This window comes from Hordeum vulgare, chromosome 1H (genome assembly GCF_904849725.1).
Source record: "Hordeum vulgare subsp. vulgare chromosome 1H, MorexV3_pseudomolecules_assembly, whole genome shotgun sequence".
In the NCBI taxonomy this organism is placed as follows: domain Eukaryota; kingdom Viridiplantae; phylum Streptophyta; class Magnoliopsida; order Poales; family Poaceae; genus Hordeum; species Hordeum vulgare.
The window spans coordinates 476,719,431-476,745,830 of NC_058518.1; the positions used below are offsets into that span (position 1 = coordinate 476,719,431).

The following is a 26,400-nucleotide window of genomic DNA, read 5'->3' on the forward strand; positions in this document are numbered from 1 at the left end:
ACAAACAAAACTAAATAAATAATGAGAATACAAAAACAATTACTTGTATCTTGAAAGGACGTGGATGTCGCCTAGAGGGGGGGGTGAATAGGCGCTTTAAAATAATTACGGTTTAGGCTTGAACAAATGCGGAATAAAACTAACGTTTAATTTGTCAAGCACAAAACCTACAACAACTAGGCTCACCTATGTGCACCAAAAACTTATGCTAAGCAAGATAAAAAATTAAGTGATAGCAAGATATATGACAATAAACAATATGGCTATCACAAAGTAAAGTGCATAAGTAAAGGGTTCGAGTAAGAGATAACCGAGGCACGCGGAGACGTTGATGTATCCCGAAGTTCACACCCTTGCGGATGCTAATCTCCGTTGGAGCGGTGTGGAGGCACAATGCTCCCCAAGATGCCACTAAGGCCACCGTAATCTCCTCACGCCCTCGCACAATGCAAGATGTCGTGATTCCACTAAGGGACCCTTGAGGGCGGTCACCGAACCCGTACAAATGGCAACCCTTGGGGCGGTTACCGGTACCCGTACAAATTGCTCGGGGCAATCTCCACAACCTAATTGGAGACCCCGATGCTTGACCGGAGCTTTACACCACAATGGTTGAGCTCCAAGACACCACCAAGCTTTTAGGACGCCAAAGCATCCACGAAGAACAATCTCTAGGGTACTAAGTACCAAAAGGTAATATGGCTTCTCAAACTTCATTTCCACGTATCACAGTGGAGAACTCAAACCGATGCAACTAATGCAATGGCAAGAACACACGAAGTGGACAAGTCCCTCACACTCAAATCCCTCCATAACAACAAAAGCTATGGAGAAATATGAGAGGAAGAACAAGGAGCTCACAAAGAACTCCAAGATCTAGATCCAAGGGGTTCCCCTCACATAGAGGAGAAAGTGATTGGTGGAGATGTGGATCTAGATCTCCTCTCTCTTTTCCCTCAAGAACTAGCAAGAATCATTGGAGGCATTGAGAGTTAGAAAGCTCTAAGAAGGTCAACAATGGGGGAAGAACACGAGCTCAACGGATAGATCTAGTCCAATACCCCCTTTATATAGTGGGGGAAGGAATCAGACCATTACCCCCACTTACAGCCCGAGCCCAGCGGTACTACCGATGGCAACAGCGGTACTACCGATGGCTGCAGCGGTACTACCGCTGACCCTCCAGCGGTACTACCGCTGGCTGCGGTGGTACTACCGCTGACCCTCCAGCGGTACTACCGCTGGCTGCAGCGGTACTACCGCTCGCCACTGAAACAACCATAACTTTCGCATACGAGCTCCGAATCGAGCAAACCCAAGCTTGTTGGATTCAAGACGACAAGAGCTATCCAAACAGCCATAACTTAAGACCATCAGATATGAAAATGCCAATGATATAGAGATGTGAGACCTCTATGAATGAAGAACCGGCAAAAACTCCAACATCGAAAACATCATAATAGATGCATATGGACTCCGTTTTCGATGAACTCGAGCTTGTCATGAAGATGACCATAAGCTCTAAAACTCACAAAGAGAAACACCAAATAAGAACCAAGAAGTATGATGCAAGGATAGAAATGGTTTGAACTCTCAACGAACGATACGATCGAGCTACTCACTTGAGAGCCCCCCCCCCCATGACAGAACGACAATCTATCCTAAAACATAAAACCTATCAAGGGAAAACCTATACCTTGCACCTCATCCTCTTGAGCTAGATGACGATGATCTTGGCTTCCTCAAGATGGACCACCTTCTTGATTGCGTTGGCTTGATGAAGACTATTTGATTGCTCCCCCATACACAACATGGGTGAGCCGCTCTTCAGTATATCTTCACAAGTCCATTGCCACCACAATGGACGGCAGGCTTCAAGCATGATATCTTCGTGCTGATCCACTTGAACTTGCACACCGCAATCTTGACGACGATCACTGATGTTTGCTGTGTATCCCCGGCAACGGCGCCAGAAATACTTCTGCTACTGCACCAAAGACCTTCCAACGGCGCCAGAGATAGGCACGTCGACGGGAGAATACTTGGCTTGATCTTTCTTTGTTGGTGTTCCCTCGAAGCGGAAAGGGTGATGTAGCACAGCGACGGTAAGTATTTCCCTTAGTTTGAGAACCAAGGTATCAATCCGGCGGAAGAGTATCTCAAGATCCCGCACAAACACAAAAGCTTGCACCCAACGCTATGAAGGGGTTGTCAATCCCTTATAGATTGTTTGCCAAGTGAGAACTGAAAGCAACAAAGTAACAAAGCAAAGTAAAACCGGAGATGTAAACGATAGATGTGAATAGACCCGGGGGCCGTAGTGTTTACTAGTGGCTTCTCTCATGAAAGCAAGTAGACGGTGGGTGAAAAAATTACTGTCGAGCAATTGATAGAACTGTGCAGAGTCATGACGATATCTATGCAATGATTATTTCTATAGGCATCACGTCCGAAACAAGTAGACCGATACTTTCTGCATCTACTACTATTACTCCACACGTCGATCGCTATCCAGCATGCATCTAGTGTATTAAGTCACTAAGAACAGAGTAACGCCTTAAGCAAGATGACATGATGTAGAGGGATAATCTCAAACCAATGATAAAACCCCCATCTTTTTACCCTTGATGGCAACTGCTTCATGTGTGCCTTGCTGCCCCTACTGTCACTGGGAAAGGTAACCACATGACAGAACCCAAAACCAAGCACTTCTCCCAATGCAAGAATCATAGATCTAGTTGGCCAAACAAAACCCAAGACTCAGAGAGACTTACAAGGATATCAAATCATGCATATAAGAAATCAGCAAAGACTCAAATATATATCATAGATAATCTGATCACAAGTCCACAATTCATCGGATCTCAACAAACACACCGCCAAAGAAGATTACATCGGATAGATCTCCATGAAGATCATGGAGAACTTTGTATTGAAGATCCAAGAGAGAGAAGACGTCATCTAGCTACTAACTACGGACCCGTAGGTCTGAAGTGAACTACTCACGAGTCATTTGAGGGGCGATGATGATGATGAAGAAGCCCTCCACCTCCAAAGTCCCCTCCGGCACGGCGCCGGGAAGGGTCTCCAGATGAGATCTCGCGGAAACGGAAGCCTGCGGCGGCGGAAAAGTATTTTCATGGCTCCCCTAATTTTTTGCAGAATATTTGGGAATATATAGGCGCAAAACCTAGGTCAGGAGGCGGCCAGGGAAGCCACAAGCTTGCCCACCGCCGCCTCCCCCCTGGTGGCGTGGTGCAAGCTTGTGGGCTCTCGGGGGCCCACCTGGCTTGGCCCAAAGGCTCCCTGGTCTTCTTTCCTTCGTGAAAAATTCATTTCGGGGATTTTATTCCGTTTGGACTCCGTTCCAAAATCAGATCTGAAAAGAGTCAAAAACACGGAAAAACAGGAACTGGCAGTTGGCACTGAATCAATAAGTTAGTCCCCAAAAAGATATAAAAAGGTACATAAAACATACAAAGAAGACAAGATAACAGCGTGAAACCATCAAAAATTATAGATACGTTTGAGACGTATCAAGCATCCCCAAGCTTAACTCCTGCTCGTCCTCGAGTAGGGAAGTGATAAGAATGAATTTTTGATGCTTTCATGCTACCTAGCATAGGTGTCCTTTGTAATTACTCTTATGTGACGTGAATGTTCAGATCCATTAGATTCAAAACAATAGTTTTCTATTGACGTGGAAACAATAATAATTCAAGCAAACTAGCAAGGTAATCATGAACTTTCAAAATAACTAGGCCAAAAGAAAGTTATCCCTACAAAAGCATATAGTCTGGCTATGCTCTATCATCATTGCACGACAAATTTAAATCATGCACAACCCCGGTATTGGCCAAGTAATTGTTTCACACCTTTACTTCTCAAACATTTTCAACTCTCACGCAATACATGAGCATGAGCCATGGTTGTAGCACTATAGATGGTGTGGAATGTGGTGGTGGTTGCAAGACAAAAAGGAGAAGATAGTCACATTAACTAGGCATATCAATGAGCTGTGGAGATGCTCATCAATAGATATCATTGTGAATGAGTAGGAATTGCCATACAAATGATGCACTAGAGCTACGAGTATGTGAAAGCTCTTAAAGAAAACTAGTGGGTGTGCATCCAACTTGCTTGCTCACGAAGACCTAAGGCAATTTTGAGGAAGCCTATCATTGGAATATACAAGCCAAGTTATATAATGAGAATTTCCCACTAGCTATATGGTGGTGACAAAAAGAGAGACTCTCAATCATGAAGATCATGGTGCTTTAATATGCACAAGTGTGGAAAAAGTGGTAGGATTGTTCCTTCTCTCTTTTTTTATTTTTTTTATTTTGGTGGGCTCTTTGGCCTCTTTTTTATGGGCTTCTTTGGCCTCTTTTATTTACTCACATGGGACAATGCTCCAATAATGATGATAATCACACTTTCAACTCAAAACTTAGAGCAATTATGACTCTATATGGAATGCCTTCGGTAGTGTACCGTGACAATGATCTAGCATGGCATAGACATTAATGGAAACATCATGCTAGCTATCTTACGATCATGAAATGGCAATGTAGATGTGGTGGCACATGTCATGGTGGTAGTTGCATGACTTTGAAAAAGCCATAGTAGGTAGGTATGGTGGCTGTTTTGAGGGAGGCTAATGGTGGGTTTTGTGCACCGACGAAAGTTGCGCGGCACTAAGAAGATAGTGATGGTGGAAGGTGAAAGTGCATCTAAACCATGGACTCAACATTAGTCATGAAGAACTCATATACTTGTTGCAAAAGTTTTATTAGTAATCGAAACAAAGCATTCAACGCATACTCCTAGGGGAAGGGTTGGTAGGTATAAACCATCGCGCGATCCCGACCGCCACGCAAAGGATGACAATCAATATACTAATCATGCTCATATTTCATCACATATCGGTTCACCATACGTGCATGCTACGGGAATCACTAACTTCAACACAAGTATTTCTAGATCCACAACACCTTACTAGCATGATTTCAATATTACCATAACCACAACTCAAAACTTATTGAGATGAATCAAACTTCTCTAACTATTCAATGCACATGAAGGTGAAAGTTTTCGTATCCCTTTGGATAACTACCCCTTTTGAGACTACTTTCAAAGCAAAGATCAACTACCAAGCCACGCACCGCTGCGCTCTAAAAGATATAAGTGAAGCACATAGAGCAAAAGTATCTAGCTCAAAAGATATAAGTGAAGCACATGTGAGCTGAATTGTCTACCAAAAGATATAAGTGAAGCTCGACAAAATCACGGCGTGTGCATGTATCTCTCTCTAGGTGTGAAGCAAGGATGATTGTGACACAACAAAAATAAAAGACTCCTACGATACAAGACGCTCCAAGCAAAAACACATAACATGTGGTGAATAAAAATATAGCCCCAAGTAACGTTACCGATGGATTGAAGACGAGAGAGGGGATGCCTTCCCGGGGCATCCCCAAGCTTAGGCTTTTACGGCATCCTTGAATCTCTTGGGATGCCTTGGGCATCCCCAAGCTTGAGATCTTGCCACTCTTTATCTTTTTATCCATAAGAACTTCACCCAAAACTTGAAAACTTCACAACACGAAACTTAAACAGAAACTCGTGATAACATTAGTACAAGAAAGCAAACCACCACTTCCTTAGGTACTGTAGCAAACTTAAATTCTACTTGTGCTGATGTTGGGTTACTGTAATTTCAGTCTTCCATGGCTAATACCCCCCCCCCCCCGATACTATCCATAGTTTCATCAAAATAAGCAACCAACACAACAAAAACAGAATCTGTTAACAGCAGTCTAGTCTGTAGCAATCTGTATGTTTTGTATACCTCTGTTACTTCAAAAATTCTGAAAACTTACGGAAGTCTGAAGACTTTGCGTATCAATCAGCAGCAAAAAGAATCAACTCAAAATATCTTACAGGAAAAAAATGAAAATTCGTTTCGTGAGCAGAAAGTTTCTGTCTTTCCCAGCATGACCAAACGATCATCCTCAAGACTAATCATAACGGTTTTGCTTGGCAAAAACGCAAAAAGAAACAAAAAAAACACAATAATAACAGAATTATGAAAGTGTGGAAAACACAAAATAGAAATAAAAAGGATAGATTCGTTGGGTTGCCTCCCAACAAACGCTTTTGTTTAACGCCCTTAGCTAGGCGAAAGTGATGGAATCACGTATAGTCATCTTTGGTGATCAAACCATAGGTAGCCCTCATCATAGATTCATAAGGCAATCTTATTTTCTTTCTAGGAAAGTGCTCCATGCCCTTCTTTAAGGGAAATTTAAATCTAATATTCCCTTCCTTCATATCGATGATAGCACCAATAGTCCTTAGGAAAGGTCTACCAAGAATAATGGGACATGAATGATTGCAATCTATGTCAAGTACAATGAAATCCACGGGTACATAGTTCTTATTTGCAACAATAAGAACATCATCGATCCTTCGCATGGGTTTCTTGACAGTAGAATCCGCAAGATGCAAATTAAGAGAACACTCTTCAATCTCATGAAAACCAAGAATATGACATAAAGACTATGGAATCGCGGAAACACTAGCACCCAAATCACACAAAGCATTGCACTCATAGTTTTTGATCTTGATTTTGATAGTAGGTTCCCACTTACCATGAAGTTTTCATGGAATCGAGACTTCTAGTTCGAGCTTCTCTTCAAGAGATTTCATCATAGCATCTACGATATGCGCGGTAAAGGCTTTGCTTTGGCTATAAGCATGTGGAGAGTTTGCAATGGATTGCATCAAAGAAATGCATTCAAACAAGGAGCAATTATCATAATTGAATTCCTTGAAATCCAAAGTGGGAGTTTCATTACTACCCAAAATTTTGACTTCTTCTACTCCACTCTCCACACCTTTATCATCAAGATAGGTGGACTCCGAATCATCGGGGCATTTTTCAACCAAAGTGGATTCATATCCAGCCCCTCCATAAGTAGGTTTGACACGCGAAAACAAAGATTCAAGAGGAGACACACCAAGCACTTTAAGATCTTCGTGATTTGCATCACTAGAACGCACCCTTTTAAACCATTCATGTCAGCGCGAATTTGGGCGGTTCTTTCTTTGCTCTCATTCATGGAGATACGCATAGCTTTCAAAGTTTCATCCAAGTTGATCTTGGGAGGAGCGCATCTAACTTTCAAAGCATCAATATCACAAGACATCCTATCAACGCTCTTAGCCAAATCGTCTATTTTGAGTAGTTTTTCCTCTATGGACGCATTGAAAATCTTTTGAGAGTTGATGAACTCCTTGATATTACTCTCTAGATCAGAGGGTAATTTGTTATGATTTCCATAAGTGTTGCCGTAGGAATTGCCATAATTGTTAGAGGAGTTACTAGGAAAAGGCCTAGGAACATAGTTTCCTCTAAAAGCATTGTTGTTGCCAAAATTGTTCCTACCAACAAAATTCACATCCAAACTAGCGTTGCTACTCTCAATCAAACAAGATAGTGGCATGTCATTAGGATCTACGGTAGCGTTTCTACTAGCAACCAAATTCATCAACTCGTCCATCTTAGCACTAAGCGAGTTAATCTCTTCTATAGCGTGCACCTTTTTGCTAGCACGCGACCGTTCAGTGTGCCACTGAGAGTAATTGGTCATGATATTGTCTAGGAGTTTTGTAGTGTCTCCTAACGTGATTTCCATGAACGTTCCACCTGAGGCGGAGTCCAAAATATTGCGATAAGCGAAATTCAAGCCAACGTAAAAGATTTGTATAATCATCCACAAACTCAAGCCATGAACGGGACAATTTCTAATCATAAGCTTCATCCTCTCCCAAGATTGTGCAACGTGTTCATGATCAAGTTGCTTGAAATTCATGACATCGTTACGTAAGGAGATGATCTTAGCCGATGGAAAATACTTGGATATGTAAGCATCTTTGCACCTATCCCAAGAATCGATACTATTTTTAGGCAAAGAAGAAAACCAAGTTTTTGCGCGATCTCGCAACGAGAAAGGAAAAAGTTTCAACTTGATCACGTCATTATCCACATCTCTTTTCTTTTGCATATCACAAAGCTCAATGAAGGTATTGAGATGGGATGCAGCATCTTCACTAGGAAGGCCAGATAATTGCTCTTTCATAACAAGATTCAGCAAAGCTGCGTTGATTTCATACGATTCCGCACTAGTGGCGGGAGCATTCGGAGTACTAATAAAATCATTATTATTAGTGCTCGAGAAGTCGCATAGTTTGGTGTTTTCAGACATGATGTCTTCAGCAAACAAACAAGCACACAAGCAAGCAAGGAAACCGGCAAAAGGAAACGGCAAAAAAGCAAAATAAAATGGCGAAGGAGAAAGGCGAATGAAAACGGCAAATGTAAAGTGGGGGAGAGGAAAACGAGAGGCAACTCGCAACAAAAGTAAATGCAAGAGAAGAGTTTGCGAGACCTACTTGGATAGATCTTGATTTCTCCTCCCCGGCAACGGCGCCAGAAATACTTCTGATGTTTGCTGTGTATCCCCGGCAACGGCGCCAGAAATACTTCTGCTACTGCACCAAAGACCTTCCAACGGCGTCAGAGATAGGCACGTCGATGGGAGAATACTTGGCTTGATCTTTCTGCGTTGGTGTTCCCTCGAAGCGGAAAGGGTGATGCAGCACAGCGACGGTAAGTCTTTCCCTCAGTTTGAGAACCAAGGTATCAATCCGGCGGAAGAGTATCTCAAGATCCTGCACAAACACAAAAGCTTGCACCCAACGCTATGAAGGGGTTGTTAATCCCTTATAGATTGTTTGCCAAGTGAGAACTGAAAGCAACAAAGTAACAAAGCAAAGTAAAAGCGGAGATGTAAACGATAGATGTGAATAGACTCGGGGGCCGTAGTGTTTACTAGTGGCTTCTCTCATGAAAGCAAGTAGAAGGTGGGTGAACAAATTACTGTCGAGCAATTGATAGAACTGTGCAGAGTCGTGACGATATCTATGCAATGATTATTTCTATAGACATCACGTCCGAAACAAGTAGACCGATACTTTCTGCATCTACTACTATTACTCCACACGTCGACCGCTATCCAGCATGCATCTAGTGTATTAAGTCCATAAGAACAAAGTAACGCCTTAAGCAAGATGACATGATGTAGAGGGATAATCCCAAACCAATGATAAAACCCCCATCTTTTTACCCTTGATGGCAACTGCTTGATGTGTGCCTTGCTGCCCCTACTGTCACTGGGAAAGGTCACCACATGGCAGGACCCAAAACCAAGCACTTCTCCCATTGCAAGAATCATAGATCTAGTTGGCCAAACAAAACCCAAGACTCGGAGAGACTTACAAGGATATCAAATCATGCATATAATAAATCAGCAAAGACTCAAATATATATCATAGATAATCTGATCACAAGTCCATAATTCATCGGATCTCGACAAACACACCGCCAAAGAAGATTACATGGGATAGATCTCCATGAAGATCATGGAGAACTTTGTATTGAAGATCCAAGAGAGAGAAGAAGCTATCTAGCTACTAACTACGGACCCGTAGGTCTAAAGTGAACTACTCACGAGTCATTGGAGGGGCGATGATGATGATGAAGAAGCCCTCCACCTCCAAAGTCCCCTCCGGCAGGGCGCCGGGAAGGGTCTCCAGATGAGATCTCGCGGAAACGGAAGCTTGCGGCAGCGGAAAAGTATTTTCGAGGTTCCCCTGATTTTTTGCGGAATATTTGGGAATATATAGGCGCAAAACCTAGGTCAGGAGGCGGCCAGGGAAGCCACAAGCTTGCCCACCGCCGCCTCCCCCTGGTGGCGTGGTGCAAGCTTGTGGGCTCCCTGGAGCCCACCTGGCTTGGCCCAAAGGCTCCCTGGTCTTCTTTCATTCGGGAAAAATCATTTCGGGGATTTTATTCCGTTTGGACTCCGTTCCAAAATCAGATCTGAAAAGAGTCAAAAACACGGAAAAACAGGAACTGGCAGTTGACACTGAATCAATAAGTTAGTCCCCAAAAAGATATAAAAAGGTACATAAAACATACAAAAAAGACAAGATAACAGCGTGAAACCATAAAAAAATTATAGATACGTTTGAGACGTATCAATCACCAATTGACGTCATCCTTGATGGGTTGTATGAGATCTTCCTTTTGACGTAAGCCCATGGAAACACACCATGGGATCACTTGATTCCTCTCGGTACATCTTGTACGCTTTGTGTGTTGATCATCTTGATTTACTCTTTGTCTGACGATCTTGATCAACCTTGTGTCTCTATGACCATTCTTTGGATAATACCTTGAATACCATCTTGGTCATTATATAAACTCCTTGAACCCAATAGATAAACTTCAAGAAGTGCCTATGGACAAATCCTATAAATATAACTTAAGGCAACCATTAGTCCATAGGAATTGTCATCAATTACCAAATCCACATATGGAGATATATGCTCTAACAATCTCCCCCATTTTGGTAATTGATGACAACCACTTCAAGAGAGTTTATATAAGGAAATAAGCATAACTAAGCGCACACATACAAAGCAATAATGCATGCGTGCAAGATGTAAATGCTTACGCAATAAAAGCAAAACCCTCTAAGCATAACCAAACTAAACTCTCTAAACTTCTCCCCCATTGGCATCAATTGCCAAAATGGACAAAAATTTTAGAAAGTCAATATAGTAGGTGGTTCTCCAAAAAGTGTGTACTCCTCAACAAATGAGTGCAGAGAAATACACATATACAATGATAAGAAGTTGGAGGAAAAAGATTGCAAATAAAAGGATCGTATGCCACACGGACATACGAAAATAGGAGCAAGCAATCAAAAGATATCAGATGGAACAAACAATCATATGGTCCTTCGAACCACATGAATAAAAGATATTATGATAAAGGCAACAGAGTGTTTTATCGAAACTAGAGAAGCTCCCCATGATTTGTGCACTAATAAGAGATTTTTGTATTTGATACAAGTGCACAAGATAGGATCATTGCTCCCCCAAAATTAATAAAGACACACAACGAGTGCAAGAGATAGATGAGGCAATAAGCATATCACTTGCACAAAACAAATGGTTGAGCAACATGTAAAAGAAGCAACTTAAGAATAGGCTCAACCAAAATAATGTGTGTGAGTCATGGCAAAGCACTTGAGAAGACTAATATAAGGATGAACATTACTCATGAACATAGTCTTGATGAAATGAGAAACAAAGTGCAAGACATATCATTCTCACACACACACTAGAAAATGGGTTCTCAAGCTTACTAATAAACAAAATAAGAAGCAATGCTTGTGACAACCCATGGTAAAGAAAGGAAATAAGAACCTTGTCAAGTGGAGGGATACCAATCGAAATAGCAAAACCCTTATCAAGACAAGCATGAGGAAAAATAATCTTCACGACCAAGGAGTGCATCAGGATGTAGGAATATAAGATACGCACTCAAGACAAATCCTTTCACGAAGCCACCAAAAACTGAAAAAGGAAATGCAACGGTGGACGTGAAAGAAAAGAGGATATCAATTAGAGATGTAACTTCTCTCATGTGTAAAAGATTCTAAGTAGAAGACAATCATGATGATATATATCCACAAACAAGGATGTACACACGAAATGGTTACAAGAAGGAACAAACAAGATATCCAAAAAAAGTCATAAATATATCAATAAGATCTTTGCTTGGAAGCATAGCACATGGCCTAATATTTTCTTATTGTACAATATGAACTTCCAACATACGAACATCAAAGACATCCCAACTGGCAATAAGACATCATCGTTCAGATGCTTTGATAAAGGAAACAAGAACTACAAGAACGAATCAAGAGATTCATGCCATGATGCAACATGGCCAAGAGAAGACAGGTTTGGGCCTTTTCAAGAAATGAATGCATGAAATAGATACTTGTTACCGAGACAACATTGGATTGATGTAGTAGATAGTTGTTCCTTGATCATCCTAACTTGGCTCCAATAATCACATGGTCTCAACACCTTCCTTGTAGGTGAGCCGAGCATCCAACGCATCTCCAATTGTTCCTAAAACAACAAAACAAACAAAATGGTGCCCAAGCTCATTGGGACCAAAGAGTTACAAAACCAACAATACATAGGACAAACTCCACCCACATATGTGCACATAGATATGAATTTGAATTTCATGCACACTTTAGACAATTTATGACAAGGTGGAGTTTCCCCTATATATTGGGTCAAAGAAAGAAATCAAGCAAAAGAAGCTATATATAGTAAATATGTATGCTCAAGGCTTTCAAGAGTCAGCTCAACACAAAGTTGACAAGACACCAAAAAACAAGGTATCAAGTGATAATAAGATACCAAACGAAAAACTATCACTTGAAGGATATCAATTAAAGATACCTCAAGGAATGAGATATCCATTGACACATGCCAAATAAAAGGAAACAAGATACCAATTGAAGGAAAACAAACACGAGGTATCTAGTTTCCAAAAGAGAGCTAGGTTCCAACAAACCACACCCTCGACAAATTTTCATGATGGTACAAAGCATCATAAAGAGCAAGACTTGCCTTCCATCAACACACACTTGATCTCTAGGCACCGTTGGATCCGAGTCAACGCCTCTTTCCTCCCTCGTGTATCCTTTCTGTACGACAAATAACAGAGGGAACATGGCTCGCCTTTGGCCGCCGTACGCTTGCCCTTGGCCGTCGGGCGCTCGCCGGCCAACCTGGGCTCGCAGACGCTATGGACAAAGACGCCTTGCTGGTCGCAAATGCCTGTTCATTGTCATCGCAGCAAACTTCATCATCGGTTGTAGCAAACTTCGCCATCGATTGTAGCAAACACCGATGACGGTTGTAACAAAAACTGTCACAAATCCCTCGACTGTAGCACGTCGACCGCATCACTGCCTATTGTAGCATAAAAAATGGCAGACGATGGCATGGCTTGCGGCCAAAAAAGCCGATGGTAGCATATTGTGGGAGGGTCCAGCAAAAAGCAAATTCATTGGAAGCATTTTGGTCGGTTCCTTCCAGCAAAATCCAAAAAGTCAATTGTAGCAAATTTAGGTGTCGGTTCTTGCAAACTCTAAAACGGTTGTAGTAATAAAAAGGTATCGTCGCCGTTAACCAACACCGTCGTGCATGCATGTAGCAAAAAATGTCTATGATGATAGCAAAAACAGACTACGATTGTAGCAAAAACATTGCTGGTCCAGCAGGACGAACTCCGGTGGTAGCATTCCTGAACAAAATACTACAACCAGCTGAACATAATGCTACAACCACTGATTTAAAAAGCTGAAATCAGGGGTTTCAGGAAGAAGATACAAAAGAAACAGATTTTTAAAGAAAAAGCTTGAACATAATGATTTTAAAAAGATACAACCGGTTTAGTAGAAGCTACAACCGCGATCCAAAATGCTACAGCCGTTTGGAATAAAAATGGCCAGATTTTCCACCACCATGGCTGTTGTTGCGTGGGGGAGAGGGAGGAAGGTCACCGGAGTTGCAAAATGGGGGTCATGCCTACTTGCTTAGCAGTGAGCTCGTGTCTTTTGTGGTGGCTCTCGAGGCGCTCACAACAGCGACGTTGAAGTTGTTCCGTCGCAGCTAACTCAAAGACGACGAAGCGGGCAGGATCATGGCTGCTACAGGGGAAGAGAGACAAAAAAGGTAAAATTAAGGTGGGAGAGAAACAGAGAAGGGAGAGGATAGATAGGTGAGTGGAGGGATAAGCATCTCTAATAGGTGTTATATATATGTAAAAATAACTAATTTATACAACACTTAGGCTCAAAAACAGTTCTTCAAAAGGTGTTGTATATGTAAAAAAAATTACAACACCAACTCCAAGTGTTGTAAAAATTTGACCTTTATATTGCAAATATACAACACAAAGGCTAGGTGTTGTAAAACGGCAGTCGTGCGCCAACTCCGAACCGCTCTTCTGTTTTCTTCCCCGCGCCCGCTAGCCGTTGCCCGAACTCGTCGCCGGCCAGATCCGTCGCCTCACGACCATGCCGACCACCGCCCGACCATCGCCGAGCCCGTCGCGACTTCTCCGACCCGTTCCCGGCCACCTTTCTCACCGACGCGCCACCGCGAGCTGCCCGATTTGATCTCGACCGCCGGCCAAATTCACGGCGACCGGAGTTCTCCAGCGGTTGCGGCTGGCCGAGGTGATGGGGTAGGCTTTTGCCGTGGCCGTGTAGTCGTCGCCGCCCAACGGCCCATGGCGCAGGTGCCGGCGCCACCCGCCACCCGACGGCTCCCCCTCCTCGGTGAAGTGGCCGCCGCCGGCCTGCGCACCGCTCCTCTCCGCCGCCCGCCTGCTCCGCTCCGCTCCGTCGCCGGCTGACTGCTCCTGGCTACTTACTGCTCCGCCGCCCGGCTGCTGACCGCACCGCTGGCCGATTTCTTCCACCTCGCAAGCAAGGTGTTCGACAAAATTCCCGAGGGTAAAAGTAGATGAACTTGAGCTTTTTTGTTGGATGCAAAGCGGTTTACCGTTGATTTTCCGCATTGTAGATGAGCTCGTGTGGCTCCTCTTATGTGGACAATTACTCATCCTCATCGGATGTTGTATGTGTGATGTATTTGATGTTGTGGATTTGATGAACTATGTAACAATTCGATATTGTGGACATGTATATTTTCTATTTCATTTTTGATTGTTTTAAATTATATAAATGTGGCCGGCAGCCAACCAACAGTGGTTGTGCAGCCGAACGACAACAACCGAACAGCAACAGCTTGACAGCCGACCGATTTTTACAACACCGTTTTCAAACATCTATTGGATGGCTGTTTTTTGATGTTGTAAAACACATTTGTTGGTTTTGTAAATTATACAACATGTAATTTATGACACCGAAATATACAACATCTATTGAAGATGCTGAAGCGGTGCGCGGGTCCCGTGGGACACATCATAGTGAGAGAAAGCAGGGAGGCCATGTGCGTGCCGCGCGCAGCCGGCTCAATCTTCGGCCGGCGCACCGGCCACAATCGTCTCCCATAGCAAATTGTTGGCCCATATAGTAAAACGACGACGCTGTTAACAGTTCAGTTCAACACAGCCCCCTCAAAAAAAAAAACAAAGTTCAGTTCAACACAGCCACTGTCCATGGCTGCTCCGCCGCGGCGAAACCCCAACCACGGCAGCAAGAGGAAGGTGAGCACCACCCACCCTCCGGCCTCCGGCGTGCACCTCCACTCATATCACTCCCCGCGACTCCGCACCTGAACCCTAACCCTCTCTTCTGCCCCCCTTCGCAGGACGAGGAACCGTGGCTGGCGGCGGGCCTCCGCCCGGCCAACTTCCTCCCGGGCCTGGCCATCGGGTTCCTCCTCGGCCTCCTCCTCGACCTGTCCTCCTCCTGGAGGCCGAGGTTCAGCCTCCCGCCGGGCCCGTCTGCCCCGGCGCCACGGGGCTCCAAGCGGGCGGCCGCCGGTTCGTCCGCCGCCCCAGCCCCGGGAGAAGAGCTCAAGATGGTAAGCCGAATCGCGCCGTGTTGTACTGCAGTGGTACATGATTTTATCTCATCCGCTGATCAGAAACGACCGTCTTCAGTCCAAATTTCGTTATCTGATTGATTGATCCACTCCTGAAGAAGAGTTCAGACCTATCACTCCGCTGGCACGTGTTCTGTTATTTTTCTACATGGATTCGTAGCTAAATACCTCTGAATTGCCAGTGATCAACAAGCTATATTTACTTCAACATGCTGAAACATAGTGTTAGGAACCCAAATTGCACACACATATCTCACCCCTTTGTACTCACGATGGCACACAAGTTGCTATGGATCAGAGTTTCTACAGGGAACACATGTCTGGATACGAGGAGAATTGGGATGAGGAAGAACGAGGAATTCAGAGTAGTAGGTGAGAGGAGATGGGGGATTCTTTCTTCAGGTTCTGGTCCAATCACAACCCTACCTGTGCCTGTACCTTCGCCTTTATGCTCAGCACATCCAGTTCGTGCCGGTGACCTTGGGGTTGGGCCGAACCATGCGGGTGGTGCGTCGGGGCCGCGCTGGGCTGGGCTTGACAGTTTCCTTCTCTGAACCTTCTTCAGTTAACTGAACCCCATCTCCAGGAACTGATACCTCCTTGTCAGCCTCTTGTTCAGTGGATGTTGTCGTTGATGCATTAGGGGCTGTAACACATTCTTCTTTTAAAGCGGCTTGCCCCCAAACCGTAGCTGATGGAAATTGTTGTCGTAGCGCCTGTTCATTCTCCCAGGTGGACAGAGAAGGGTCCATGCCTGACCACTGAACTAGAACTTGTGGCACCAGAGAGGAACCCACCTTGTAATGACGTCTTTGTAAAATTAGTTCAGGCATTTAATCTTCATGTGTCTTAGTAGGCAGAGATGTAGAGACCAACTCTGGCCGTTTCACCGCTTTCTTGAGCTAGGAGACGTGCACGACAGGATGCACCTTCGCCTTGGGCGGCCATATCAGTTCATATGCCACCTCTCCTACCTTGCTCTGAATCTGGCAAGGGCCAAAATACCGGAAGGATAGTTTCTGGTTGGCTCTTGTTGCAATGGGGGTTTGAATGTAGGGTTGTAGCTTGAGATATACCCATTCTCCAGCTGCCAATTGGTGTTCCGTGTGGTGCCTGTCAGCCTGCAACTTCATGCGGTGTTGAGCCCGGACAAGGTGTTATTGGAGCAGTTGACGCATGGTCTCGTGTTTCTTCATCCATTCAGCAACATCTGGCACGGCGCGAGACTCCACTCGGTCAATGCCGAGTTGTCGTGGCTCGTGTCCATACAGCGCCACAAATGGTGAAACCCCGAGAGCTTCATGTGGACAGGTGTTGTACCAAAACTCTGCCAAGGGAATCCACTTCTTAGGGCAACTATGGAAAAAACAACAGAGGTAAGTCTCAAGGCCCTGATTTACACGCTCAGTGGTGCCGTCAGTCTGAGGGTGCTGGGGCATACTCATTCGCATCCGTGTATCAACCATCCACAGGAGTTCTCGCCAGAATTGGCTTGTGAATATGGGATCTCTGTCCGAGACAATTGACCTGGGCATTCCATGTAGCTTGTGCATCTGATTCATGTATGCTAGAGCCACACTGTAAGCAGAAAAGGGGTGTGACAGAGGGATAAAGTGAGCATAACAGGACCATCTGTCCACCACCACAAATAGACAATTGAAACCAGCAGATTTTGGAAGATCCTCGATAAAATCCATTGTGACTATCTCCCATGCGCCCGCTGGAATAGGAAGGGGGAAAAGTAGGCCTGGATACTTCACTCGCTCGGGCTTCACTTGTTGACAAACTGCACAACTAGCCACAAACGTTTTGATGCCGGTCTTCATTTTAGACCATGCAAATAGCTCTCTTATGCGCCTGTAGGTGACTTTGATCCCAGAATGTCCTCCGACGGCACTATCGTGCAAGGCCTTCATAATTTGTTGTTGCAATGAAACACTCGGTTCTAGCCAGATTTGATTCTTGTACCAAATGACCCCTTGGTGAAGAGAAATGGTCCAGCATTTGATGTTACGGCTAATTCAGCAAGAAGCAATTGCGCTCATTTATGTTGCTGGTAGTTGTCCGCCAATTCCTGCAACCACTCAGGTTTGCATTCTGAGATTATTATCAGTTCAGTAGAACCATCTGGAGCTCATCATGATAAGGCATCAGCTGCTCGATTGGTGAGACCCTGTTTATACACCAATTTGTACTGGAGCCCCATAAGCTTGGTCAAGGCCTTGTGTTGCCAGGGTGTTGTTAGCCTGTTGTCATCAAGATGGGTGAGACTCTGCTGATCGTTTCGTATGACAAACTCGGAGTGTTCAAGATAAGAGCACCATTTATCCACTGCCAATAATATGGCCGTGCATTCCTTCTCGTAAGTTGAGTATCCCCTTCTTGGTCTGAGAGCCTTGCTGAAAAAAGCTATTGGGTGTCCCTTCTGCATCAAAACAGCTCCTACTCCCATTTGACTAGCATCAGTCTCAAGCTCGAATGGCACAGTGAAATCCGGTAATGCTAAGATGGGTGCTGAAATAAGAGCCTGCTTGAGGGCTTGGAATGAAGCTTTGGTGTCAGAAGACCAACTGTATACCACCCCCTTCCTTAGAAGATTTGTCAGTGAGACCGGCTGATCACACCAAAATGCCTTATGAATGCGATAATAGCCCACTAATCCAAGGAAACTCCGAACTTCCTTTACATTGACAGGCCTGGGCCAGTTTTTAACTGATTCCACCTTGCTTTTATCCGTGGATACCCCTTCTGCACTAATGACATGCCCAAGGAAGGCTTCCCTTCTCTGCCCAAGTTTGCACTTAGCTAATTTCACCTTTAGCTGATTAGTTTGAAGTAATTCAAACACTTGTCGCAGCAACTTTAGATGCTCTGGGTATGAAGCACTATATACGAGTATATCATCGATAAATACTATCACTCCCTTTCTCAGTAGAGGTTGTAGTACAGTATTCATCACACTCTGAAAGGTGGCTGGGCCACCTGTGATGCCATAAGGCATGACCTTGTACTCGAAATGGCCATGATGGGTCTGGAAGGCTGTTTTGGGTTCATCTTCAGGACGCACGCGAATTTGGTGATACCCGGAGCGTAGGTCCAAACTGGAGAAATAGGAAGGTCCTGCGAACTCATCCAACAACTCATCGATAACGGGGTAGCGGGTACTTATTCTTGACTGTTATAGCATTGACGGCTCTAAAATCCACTACCAAGCGCCAGGAGAGATCCTTTTTGCCAACCAGTAGTGCAGGGGATGTAAAAGGACTTGAGCTAGGTTTGATAATGCCATTCTGCAACATTTCCGTAACCTGCCTTTCGATTTCATCCTTTTGGTGAGGGTTGTAGCTATATGGTCTCGATTGCACTGGTTGAGCCCCTGGCAGAAGAGGAATAGAATGATCTTGATCCCTGATTGGTGGTAACCCCTTTGGCTCATCAAAAAGAGTACTGAACCCCCGGAGTGGTGTTACCTCACGGTGCCCATTTTGGCCGTCCTTCCCATACTCCGTATCCCCGTTGGTCGAACCCCGAGGATCTGGAAGCAGGGGTGGCGCCGTCTGAATGAGGTTGACGATGCCGTGCGCCGCGGAAGGCCTGACGACCACGGACGCTGCTGGAGGACCACCGGTTGTCTTGACGGTGAGCTGCTGTACTTGTAGCTTCAGATTGCTGACCAGAACAGACAGTCGGCTACTTGCTTGTTGACACGTGGCCTCCAGGAGCCGAGGCACTCCTGGATCCTGATGTTATTGGCCTTGGTCTCCATCATGAGGCCGTCGACCTTATTGTCCCTCTCGGCCGATCGCTTGTCCCGCTGCTCCATCTGCTTGAGGAGGCGCTGCAGCATGCCCTCCACCGACCCCTTTTCGCCGTCACCACTCGCCACCATCAAGAACTAACTGCTCTGATTACCAAGTGTTAGGAACCCAAATTGCACACACAGATCTCATCCCTTTGTACTCAAGATGGCACACAGGTTGCTATGGATCAGAGTTTTCACAGGGAACACATGTCTGGATACAAGGAGAAATGAGGAAGAAAGAGGAATTCAGAGTAGTAGGTGAGAGAAGCAGGTGAGATGAGAAGGGGATTCTTTCTTCAGGTTCTGGTCCAACCACAACCCTACCTGTGCCTGTACCTTCACCTTTATGGTCAGTGCGTCCAGTTCGGGCCGGTGACCTTGGGGTTGGGCCGAACCACACGGGTGGTGCGTCGGAGCCGCGCTGGGCTGGGCTTGACAGTTTCCTTCTCTGAACCTTCTTCAATTAACTGGACCCCATCTCCAGGAACTGACATCTCCTTGTCAGACTCTTGTTCCGTGGACGCTATTGTTGATGCATCAGGGGCCGTAACACATAGCTGTCACGCCTCATGTCACACTTGGCTTCGTCTCAGCTCTCAGGCGGCTTCCCCACAGGCAGAACTTGTTTGTGGGGGAGCAGCACCTTGCAGATTTTAATTAGTGAAGTCGGGGTCGATGAATGATCAGGACAGATCAGGGTTTTCACATGGGCATATAAGTTTTGGCAAACTTTTGAGATGGTCCCACATGAAAGGATGACGATGATTGATGAGGATGTGAACGGGCCGTCGCCACCGTTTGACATCTCTATAGGAGTAAAGAATACTGACCGCTTAAGCTGTGTTTACTTATACTCTTGGTTTTCTGTTTTGATACCACGATTTTGTATTTGAACTTGTACTGAGTTTCGACACCACGGCTTTGCAGGTTTTAGTCGTGCGTCAGGATCTTAAGATGGGGGCTGGGAAAATAGCGTCTCAATGTGCCCGTAAGTTCCATCTCTTGGACTCTTAGCATGGCAATTTTTTCTTGGTACATCTCGTTCTGTTTGATCTATCCCAGCCTGAACACTGTCGTAGTTTGTTCAAATGCGACTGATTGATTGCCCATTATGCAACAACCAAATCTAGCCACATGTCCACAACAACTCTAGTTGAAGCCATCTGTGTACTAACTACTCAGTAAGATAAAGAATTCTGTAGATAGCTGTGTTATGCTTTTAATTCATTCTTTTTTTTTTTTTTGCTTTGCAGATGCGGCAACTGGCTTGTATGCGGATCTGTTGGCAAGGTGCTAATGCATTTTGCCATCTTGCTTCTTTAGGTAGTTCTAATTATTAAAGGATGTAGATATTTCCCAGACTTGTAGCCTGCCTAGAGACAAGTAGGGTTGGTTTGACATTGTTAGAAATGCTGGTACACATTGAATGAAGTCGAAATTTGTTCATTGTTTTAGCACTATGCGAGTTTGTTGACATTATTTCTACACGGGAGTCAGTGTCACACGTGATTTAGCACCAAAAGGCTCGCAAACCGAAGTATGTTGCACCAGTGGCTTCGAGTTATAATGCTACCCTAAGTATTTTATCATCCATCAGACGAGTCCCTAGAGCATAATCTTAAAAAAAAAACTCTTCACTTTTGTTCTTGGTTATATTTTCAGTGAAAGCAAGCCTTTTTTTAAGAAAAAGTGATGCAGTAGAGACAAGTTAAAGTTTTTATTAAGTAAAGGATGTCTAAGTGGAATGAAAAGAGAAGTGATTGATTAATCACAATAGGCTGTCTTTTAATTAGTGCTCTTTTTTATCAGGACTATGTCTTTCTTATTGTACCGGACTGCGCTGTGTGCAACCTGCATTAAAAATAAACCTCTATCATCAAGTCCATGAAATTTTAAATTGTACCAGACTCCTAAAGCTCTGGCAAGATTAGAGGTGCCAGTGTTAAGGAGCTGTTTGCCTACCTTTTATGCTTCGCTTTGCACAGTTAAATTTTCTTTTCCAGAATCATTCATGATTCATCTGACATATCCCTTTGCAGCAACCGGGTTCTTTTGAGACAATGGGAGCAGTTTGGACAAGCTAAGATTGTTTTGACCTGCAAAAATCAACAGGAAATGTATGCCATATCTTTCCCAGGACTATATTTCTTTGTACACTTTTTCTGGATTAATGATGTAGCACTTATTTTCTTTCTCGCTTGTGTATTATCAGGAACAGGATAAAGGAAACTGCAGAATACCGAGGTATCCCAACTTTTATTGTTGCAGATGCAGGTCGCACACAGGTTTGTTTTATGCTTTTACGAGTCTGCCTATTGCTGATACCGAATATAATTTCGTCTGTGCTGGGGTTTCTTTGGTAGGACAAGTTGGTCATCTATTTTTTGCTATGTAAGGAGCCCTATTAGGGCATTCGCTATCAGCAAGGGACCAATTGTGAAACCTCCTTCTGACCATTCAGCGTGTCAAAGTGACTGAATGTCTGAAACCTTCTTCTGACCATTCAGCGTGTCAAAGTGACTGAATGTCTGAATCTGAAAAACACTTGACTAGTTGTGATTAGGGTAAATTCTATACGGACATAACGTACTCTCTTGATCAATTTTTTAGCAAGGCTTATCCTTTAGGGTGTTCATATTGGTGGCTATGTTTAGCCAACGGTTCAAATCCATATATTAGACTAATCTCTTTCAATGAAAACTAATAAATAGTGGCTGCCATTGCGTAGAAAAATTAAAAATAATAGTGGCAGTTACCCTGAATCTTTTTTTACTTACGTTGTAGCATATCTCTTGTGTATGCAAAAAAAAATGTATATCAAATGATTGTGATCCTATTTATCGTGATCATTACCATTTTTTTAAAACGGTTTTTTAATTATTATATTTTGAAACGGGATCATTACCAATTCTCATTTTTTTTGTAGGTAGTGGCTGGGTCTAAGACAGTTCTTGCAGTAGGCCCAGGTTAGTTTCTCATTCAGAACTATGCTGTTTTATTCTCGTAGCTACTCAGTTTTTTTCGCGAAGTATAAAATTTCCCTCGTGCTAATTCTGTTACAAGAGTATGGTCCTCAGGTTCCTTATAGAGTGATAGCAGTTCTCAAACTGCTATCCCGTGAAGCCTGCTAATAATTTTCTACTACTTATTTGGCACAATGGCAGAGCATAATATAGCATGGTATTATTGTGGTGCAGGGAGGAAAGCTGACATAGATTCGGTTACTGGGAAATTGCGCTTACTGTAAGCTGCATCTCGGACATGGTCAGTCTCATTCCCCAGTTCTTCATGATGCTTTTCCTTCTAAACATACCCGCCTTTCTATCTTATGAATTCAAAGGGTCCATAAATATTCGCTATTCTTTAGAATCCTTAGGAAACTGGTGGTAACCAGAGTTGGTGTTGCAACTCTGCTAACCTTGGGATTTTCCTTTCATCTGACTGCAGAACATTTGGCGTAGCTCGAAGTGTTACCAGGTAGCACGCCGGACACGTCCACCCCTTTCGAAGACCATGTTTGCGTGCTCGCGGTTGAAGGCTAGATCCCCTTCCTCAATCCTCATGTGTTAACCCGGAAGTGATTCTTCTGGTCCATCCCATCCCTGTAGACTGTTGTAGTGCTTGATTTTTAAAATGCCACCATCCGCAACCCCTTTTTTGTTATACTACCAAATTGATGCCGGTGCACCACAGCTTTCCCTTTCCTTTTCCTTTTGGCAACACTGATGAGCAACTATTTGTGATCTCAAGGTAGGCTATCGTGCATCCCCGTTCCCCAAGTAAAAGTAATGGATTGCTTGCACCGTGTGCGCGCCCAAGAGGAAACCTCAAACATGTGTTAATACTTAATACTCGTCCATGGTGTGCATGGTAGCCCTGTCTTCTCAGACACTCCTGGCACCTCCAGTTACAGCCCGCTAGATTACCTTGTTTGTTTTTGCTTGCCGCACGACGAAAGGATTCCTGGACTGTTTTGCGCTGCAATCTCTGTTCCAACTGTGTAAACTTTGAATCTTCAGCCTCCTGGGAGGATTGTACCCCATCTTTTCAATGAAATGGAACGCAAAGCTTTTGCGTTTTCTCGAAGAAAAAAAAAAGAATCTTTTCATTCGTCGTGAACATGAAGTACTTCTTTTTTTCTGTTTTCAGAGAAGTCGTGAACATGAAGTTAAAAATATTTCGTGAAGATGAAGTTTTTTTTTAGGGGATCGTGAAGATGAAGTATTCTCCCAGGATCTTGAAATTAACCCGAATGGATTCGGGCCGGACCTCGCGCGTTGCCAGCCCCGCAAGCAAGCAAGCAACGGGACGGAGAGCGGCGGCCCAATAAAAGCATACCGACCGACCAAGACGGGGCAGGCATCCACCCGATCCATCCGCTCGGCAACGGACACCCAGCCCGGCCGCCGAGTCCAAACCCTCCCAGCCCCCGCGCCCGCCCACATGGCCGCCTCCCCCTCCTCCTCCCGCTCCCCCGCCGCCTCGCGCCGGGGCGGCCGCGCGGCGCGCCAGTCGCCATTCTTCCGCGACCTCGCCTCCCCCATCCCGTCCCACCGCGGCGGGTCACGATTCGCCTCGGCCGCGGCCGCCGCCCCGTCCCCCGCCACGCTGCCGCCGCCGCCCCTCTTCACGCTCGACGACCGATTCGCCGCCGCCGACTTCTCCCCCGACCCCACCGCCTCCGACCTACTCCCCGTCGCCTCCTCCCCCTCCCCCCGTGCCGGCTCCGGCAGCCGCTCGCCCTCATGGGACCGCTCCCGAGGCAAGGCCTCCGCCCACGGATCCCCCATGGACGGGGTCGTCGAGCCGCCTCGCAAGGAGCTGCTCGCGCTGCCCCCGCCGTCGAGTCCCTGTACTCCTCCTCCGACGGCCACGGCCGCGGCCGCCGAGGCGCCGTCGCCCGTGACTCCGGCGACGGAGACGGCTAGGACGGAGCCGGCGACCGAAGGGAAGGTGGATGGCGAGGAGTGGGTCACTGTATTCGGGTGAGGAAACTGTGCTGCTTAATTCATCACTTTTTTTTCTTCTGAGGAAGCTGTTGCCTGCCGCATGTACATGGTAGATTCAGAACCGCAAGAAGCTGTGGAGCTGGAAAAAAATTGCTGCTTTGCCGGTAGGCTCATAGGCCTGTCACTTCCATGTGCTTGCTCTTGTGCATGTCAACGAGCAACAGCAAAAATTGATCATTTAGTGGTGTTGCTCTTAGTGCTTATCTTAGCACCTGGATATGCTGGATTCAATAGTGCTAGTGCACTTTCATTTTTGTTAAGTTTGCAGACCCTGCCCAAGAAAGCAGTAGCCGTCAGTTAGCTTTTTGTTGGGTGCCTTAGTATATGATGTCTTGGTTTCTTGACGTTTGATGTTTCCCCATACAGATTCTCCCTTAGAGATACCAACCTCGTTCTCCGAGAGTTTGAGAAATGTGGTGTTATACTGAGACATCATTCTGGCCCAAGAGAGGGTAATTGGATCCACATATTATACCAGGTAATCACATCTTCAGTTACTGTCGTTACCGTTTTCTGTTTAACCTTTCGATTCCCCTGTTTTTATGCTTCCCTAACAGTCGTATTAATTTGGTTTGTTGCTTACTATGAGTAGTTGCAAATGACCAGTGACTCGACATAAACTTATAACTATAATTTCCTTTATGCTTGAACTGTTATTGTTTCATGTCTTTAGGTAATGAGTGCATGATCATTCACCATCTTATATGACCTTGGAATTAATCTTCTACTTGTTCAGTGTTGAATGGCTGCACTGAGTTAAAGAGATGCCTTTTTGCCCTATTTTAAGATGGAATTAGCCTAAAGGTTGCATGCTCTTTATTCCAGTTTCAGTTAAAGTGTCACTATTTTTTAGCTAAACCACAGCGCACATCGAGTTAGGTCCACGTGCGTGTACATGCCGTGGTGTATGATTTGGCTATCTTTTGAACATGAAACACACTGTGAAGCTAGTTTTGGCCTGTTGAGAATGTTTTTTCATCATCACATGTTGTAGTCCGGATAATCTGTCTGCGCATTAACCCGTGTTGTAAATTTTTATGCGTTTCTCTGGCCTGTAATTAGCGGGATAAGATTTATTCAAAGTGCTTTTTGAAGTCATAAACCTAGCTCTTTTCTTAACAAACGTTTGCCTCAGTTCTGCTATGCCCATGCATCACATGATAGGTCTCTGCATTATTGGTGTGGCAATTAATTCCTCTGGCCTTGGATCTTAAACTGACAATTCTCTTCACAGCACTCTTATGATGCAAGGAAAGCCCTTCAAAAGAATGGCATCCAACTATGCAGTGGCGTTATAATTGGAGTGAAGCATATTGATCCCATGCACCAGCAGCAGCTGGATGACAGGTTCACTGGAATCAATCAAGGAGGCTTCATGGTCTCCCTGCCTTCGAAATCACTTGTCCTGAAGAGTAGCACAGGCGCATCAAACCAACTAGGAGCCTTGCCACGCCCGTATGACCCGAAGTCCTCGACAAACGTTATCAGAGAGGGGGGACGTCGCACAACAGGCAGCGTAGCTGCTCCAGCGAAATCCATTGTAACAAATGTGATGGACTTGATATTCGGCATCTAGTTCGCCAGCCTGCAGACCAATGATGTACCTTTGGCCGATATATCTGTTGTGTGATCAGTGTTCTGTCCTCGCGGTGGTTGATGCGGTGATGAGCGAGTTTGTTTGTGTGCCAAAGGGTTCCAGAGCGAAACTCTGAGAATTCGGAGAAGTGGGCCTTTTCTTTTCTTTGGCGATGTAACAGCTATGGATGTGTAATTTCACGTTTATGTTATGATCTTCTACGGCTGTTGTAACTTTATGTGCTGGTGGGTGCTATCAGGAGCCATTGCTCTAGGCGAAGAGTGAAACTGAGATCTCATTATGTATTTATTTTGTCCGTTACAATCTACATGCGGTCTGATATACTGTATTTGAGTATTTGACAATCGCTGGTGTAAAAGGAAACTTTATTTTCCTTCTGTTTTGATTTGAAATCGCTCGCATTTCAGGCTGCAGGTGGGACTAGGTGGGCATAAGCCGGATCCCACTTCCTTGAGTAACTCCGATGCTTGAGT

At 44.8% G+C, this 26,400-nt stretch overlaps 1 protein-coding gene across 3 annotated transcripts; it reads left to right on the forward strand.

Moving 5' to 3' along the window:
* Positions 1-15,076: 15,076 nt before the first annotated feature.
* On the forward strand, positions 15,077-26,144 carry LOC123446946 (probable peptidyl-tRNA hydrolase 2). 3 transcript variants are annotated; one of them, XM_045123508.1, is made up of 10 exons: positions 15,128-15,178; positions 15,283-15,498; positions 20,249-20,309; positions 20,575-20,611; positions 21,361-21,438; positions 21,534-21,606; positions 22,248-22,287; positions 22,519-22,564; positions 24,697-24,808; positions 25,565-26,144. In XM_045123508.1, the coding sequence occupies exons 1-10, from the start codon at positions 15,131-15,133 to the stop codon at positions 25,904-25,906; spliced, it is 1,053 nt and encodes a 350-aa protein (XP_044979443.1). In that variant the 5' UTR covers positions 15,128-15,130; the 3' UTR covers positions 25,907-26,144. The 3 variants fall into 3 exon arrangements, with proteins under 3 accessions (XP_044979436.1, XP_044979443.1, XP_044979428.1); XM_045123501.1 differs by lacking the exons at positions 24,697-24,808; positions 25,565-26,144 and adding an exon at positions 22,769-23,139 and having other exon boundaries at positions 15,077-15,178; positions 22,519-22,585; XM_045123493.1 differs by lacking the exons at positions 15,128-15,178; positions 15,283-15,498; positions 20,249-20,309; ... (3 more) ...; positions 22,248-22,287; positions 22,519-22,564 and adding an exon at positions 23,685-24,306.
* The last annotated feature ends 256 nt before the right edge of the window (positions 26,145-26,400 follow it).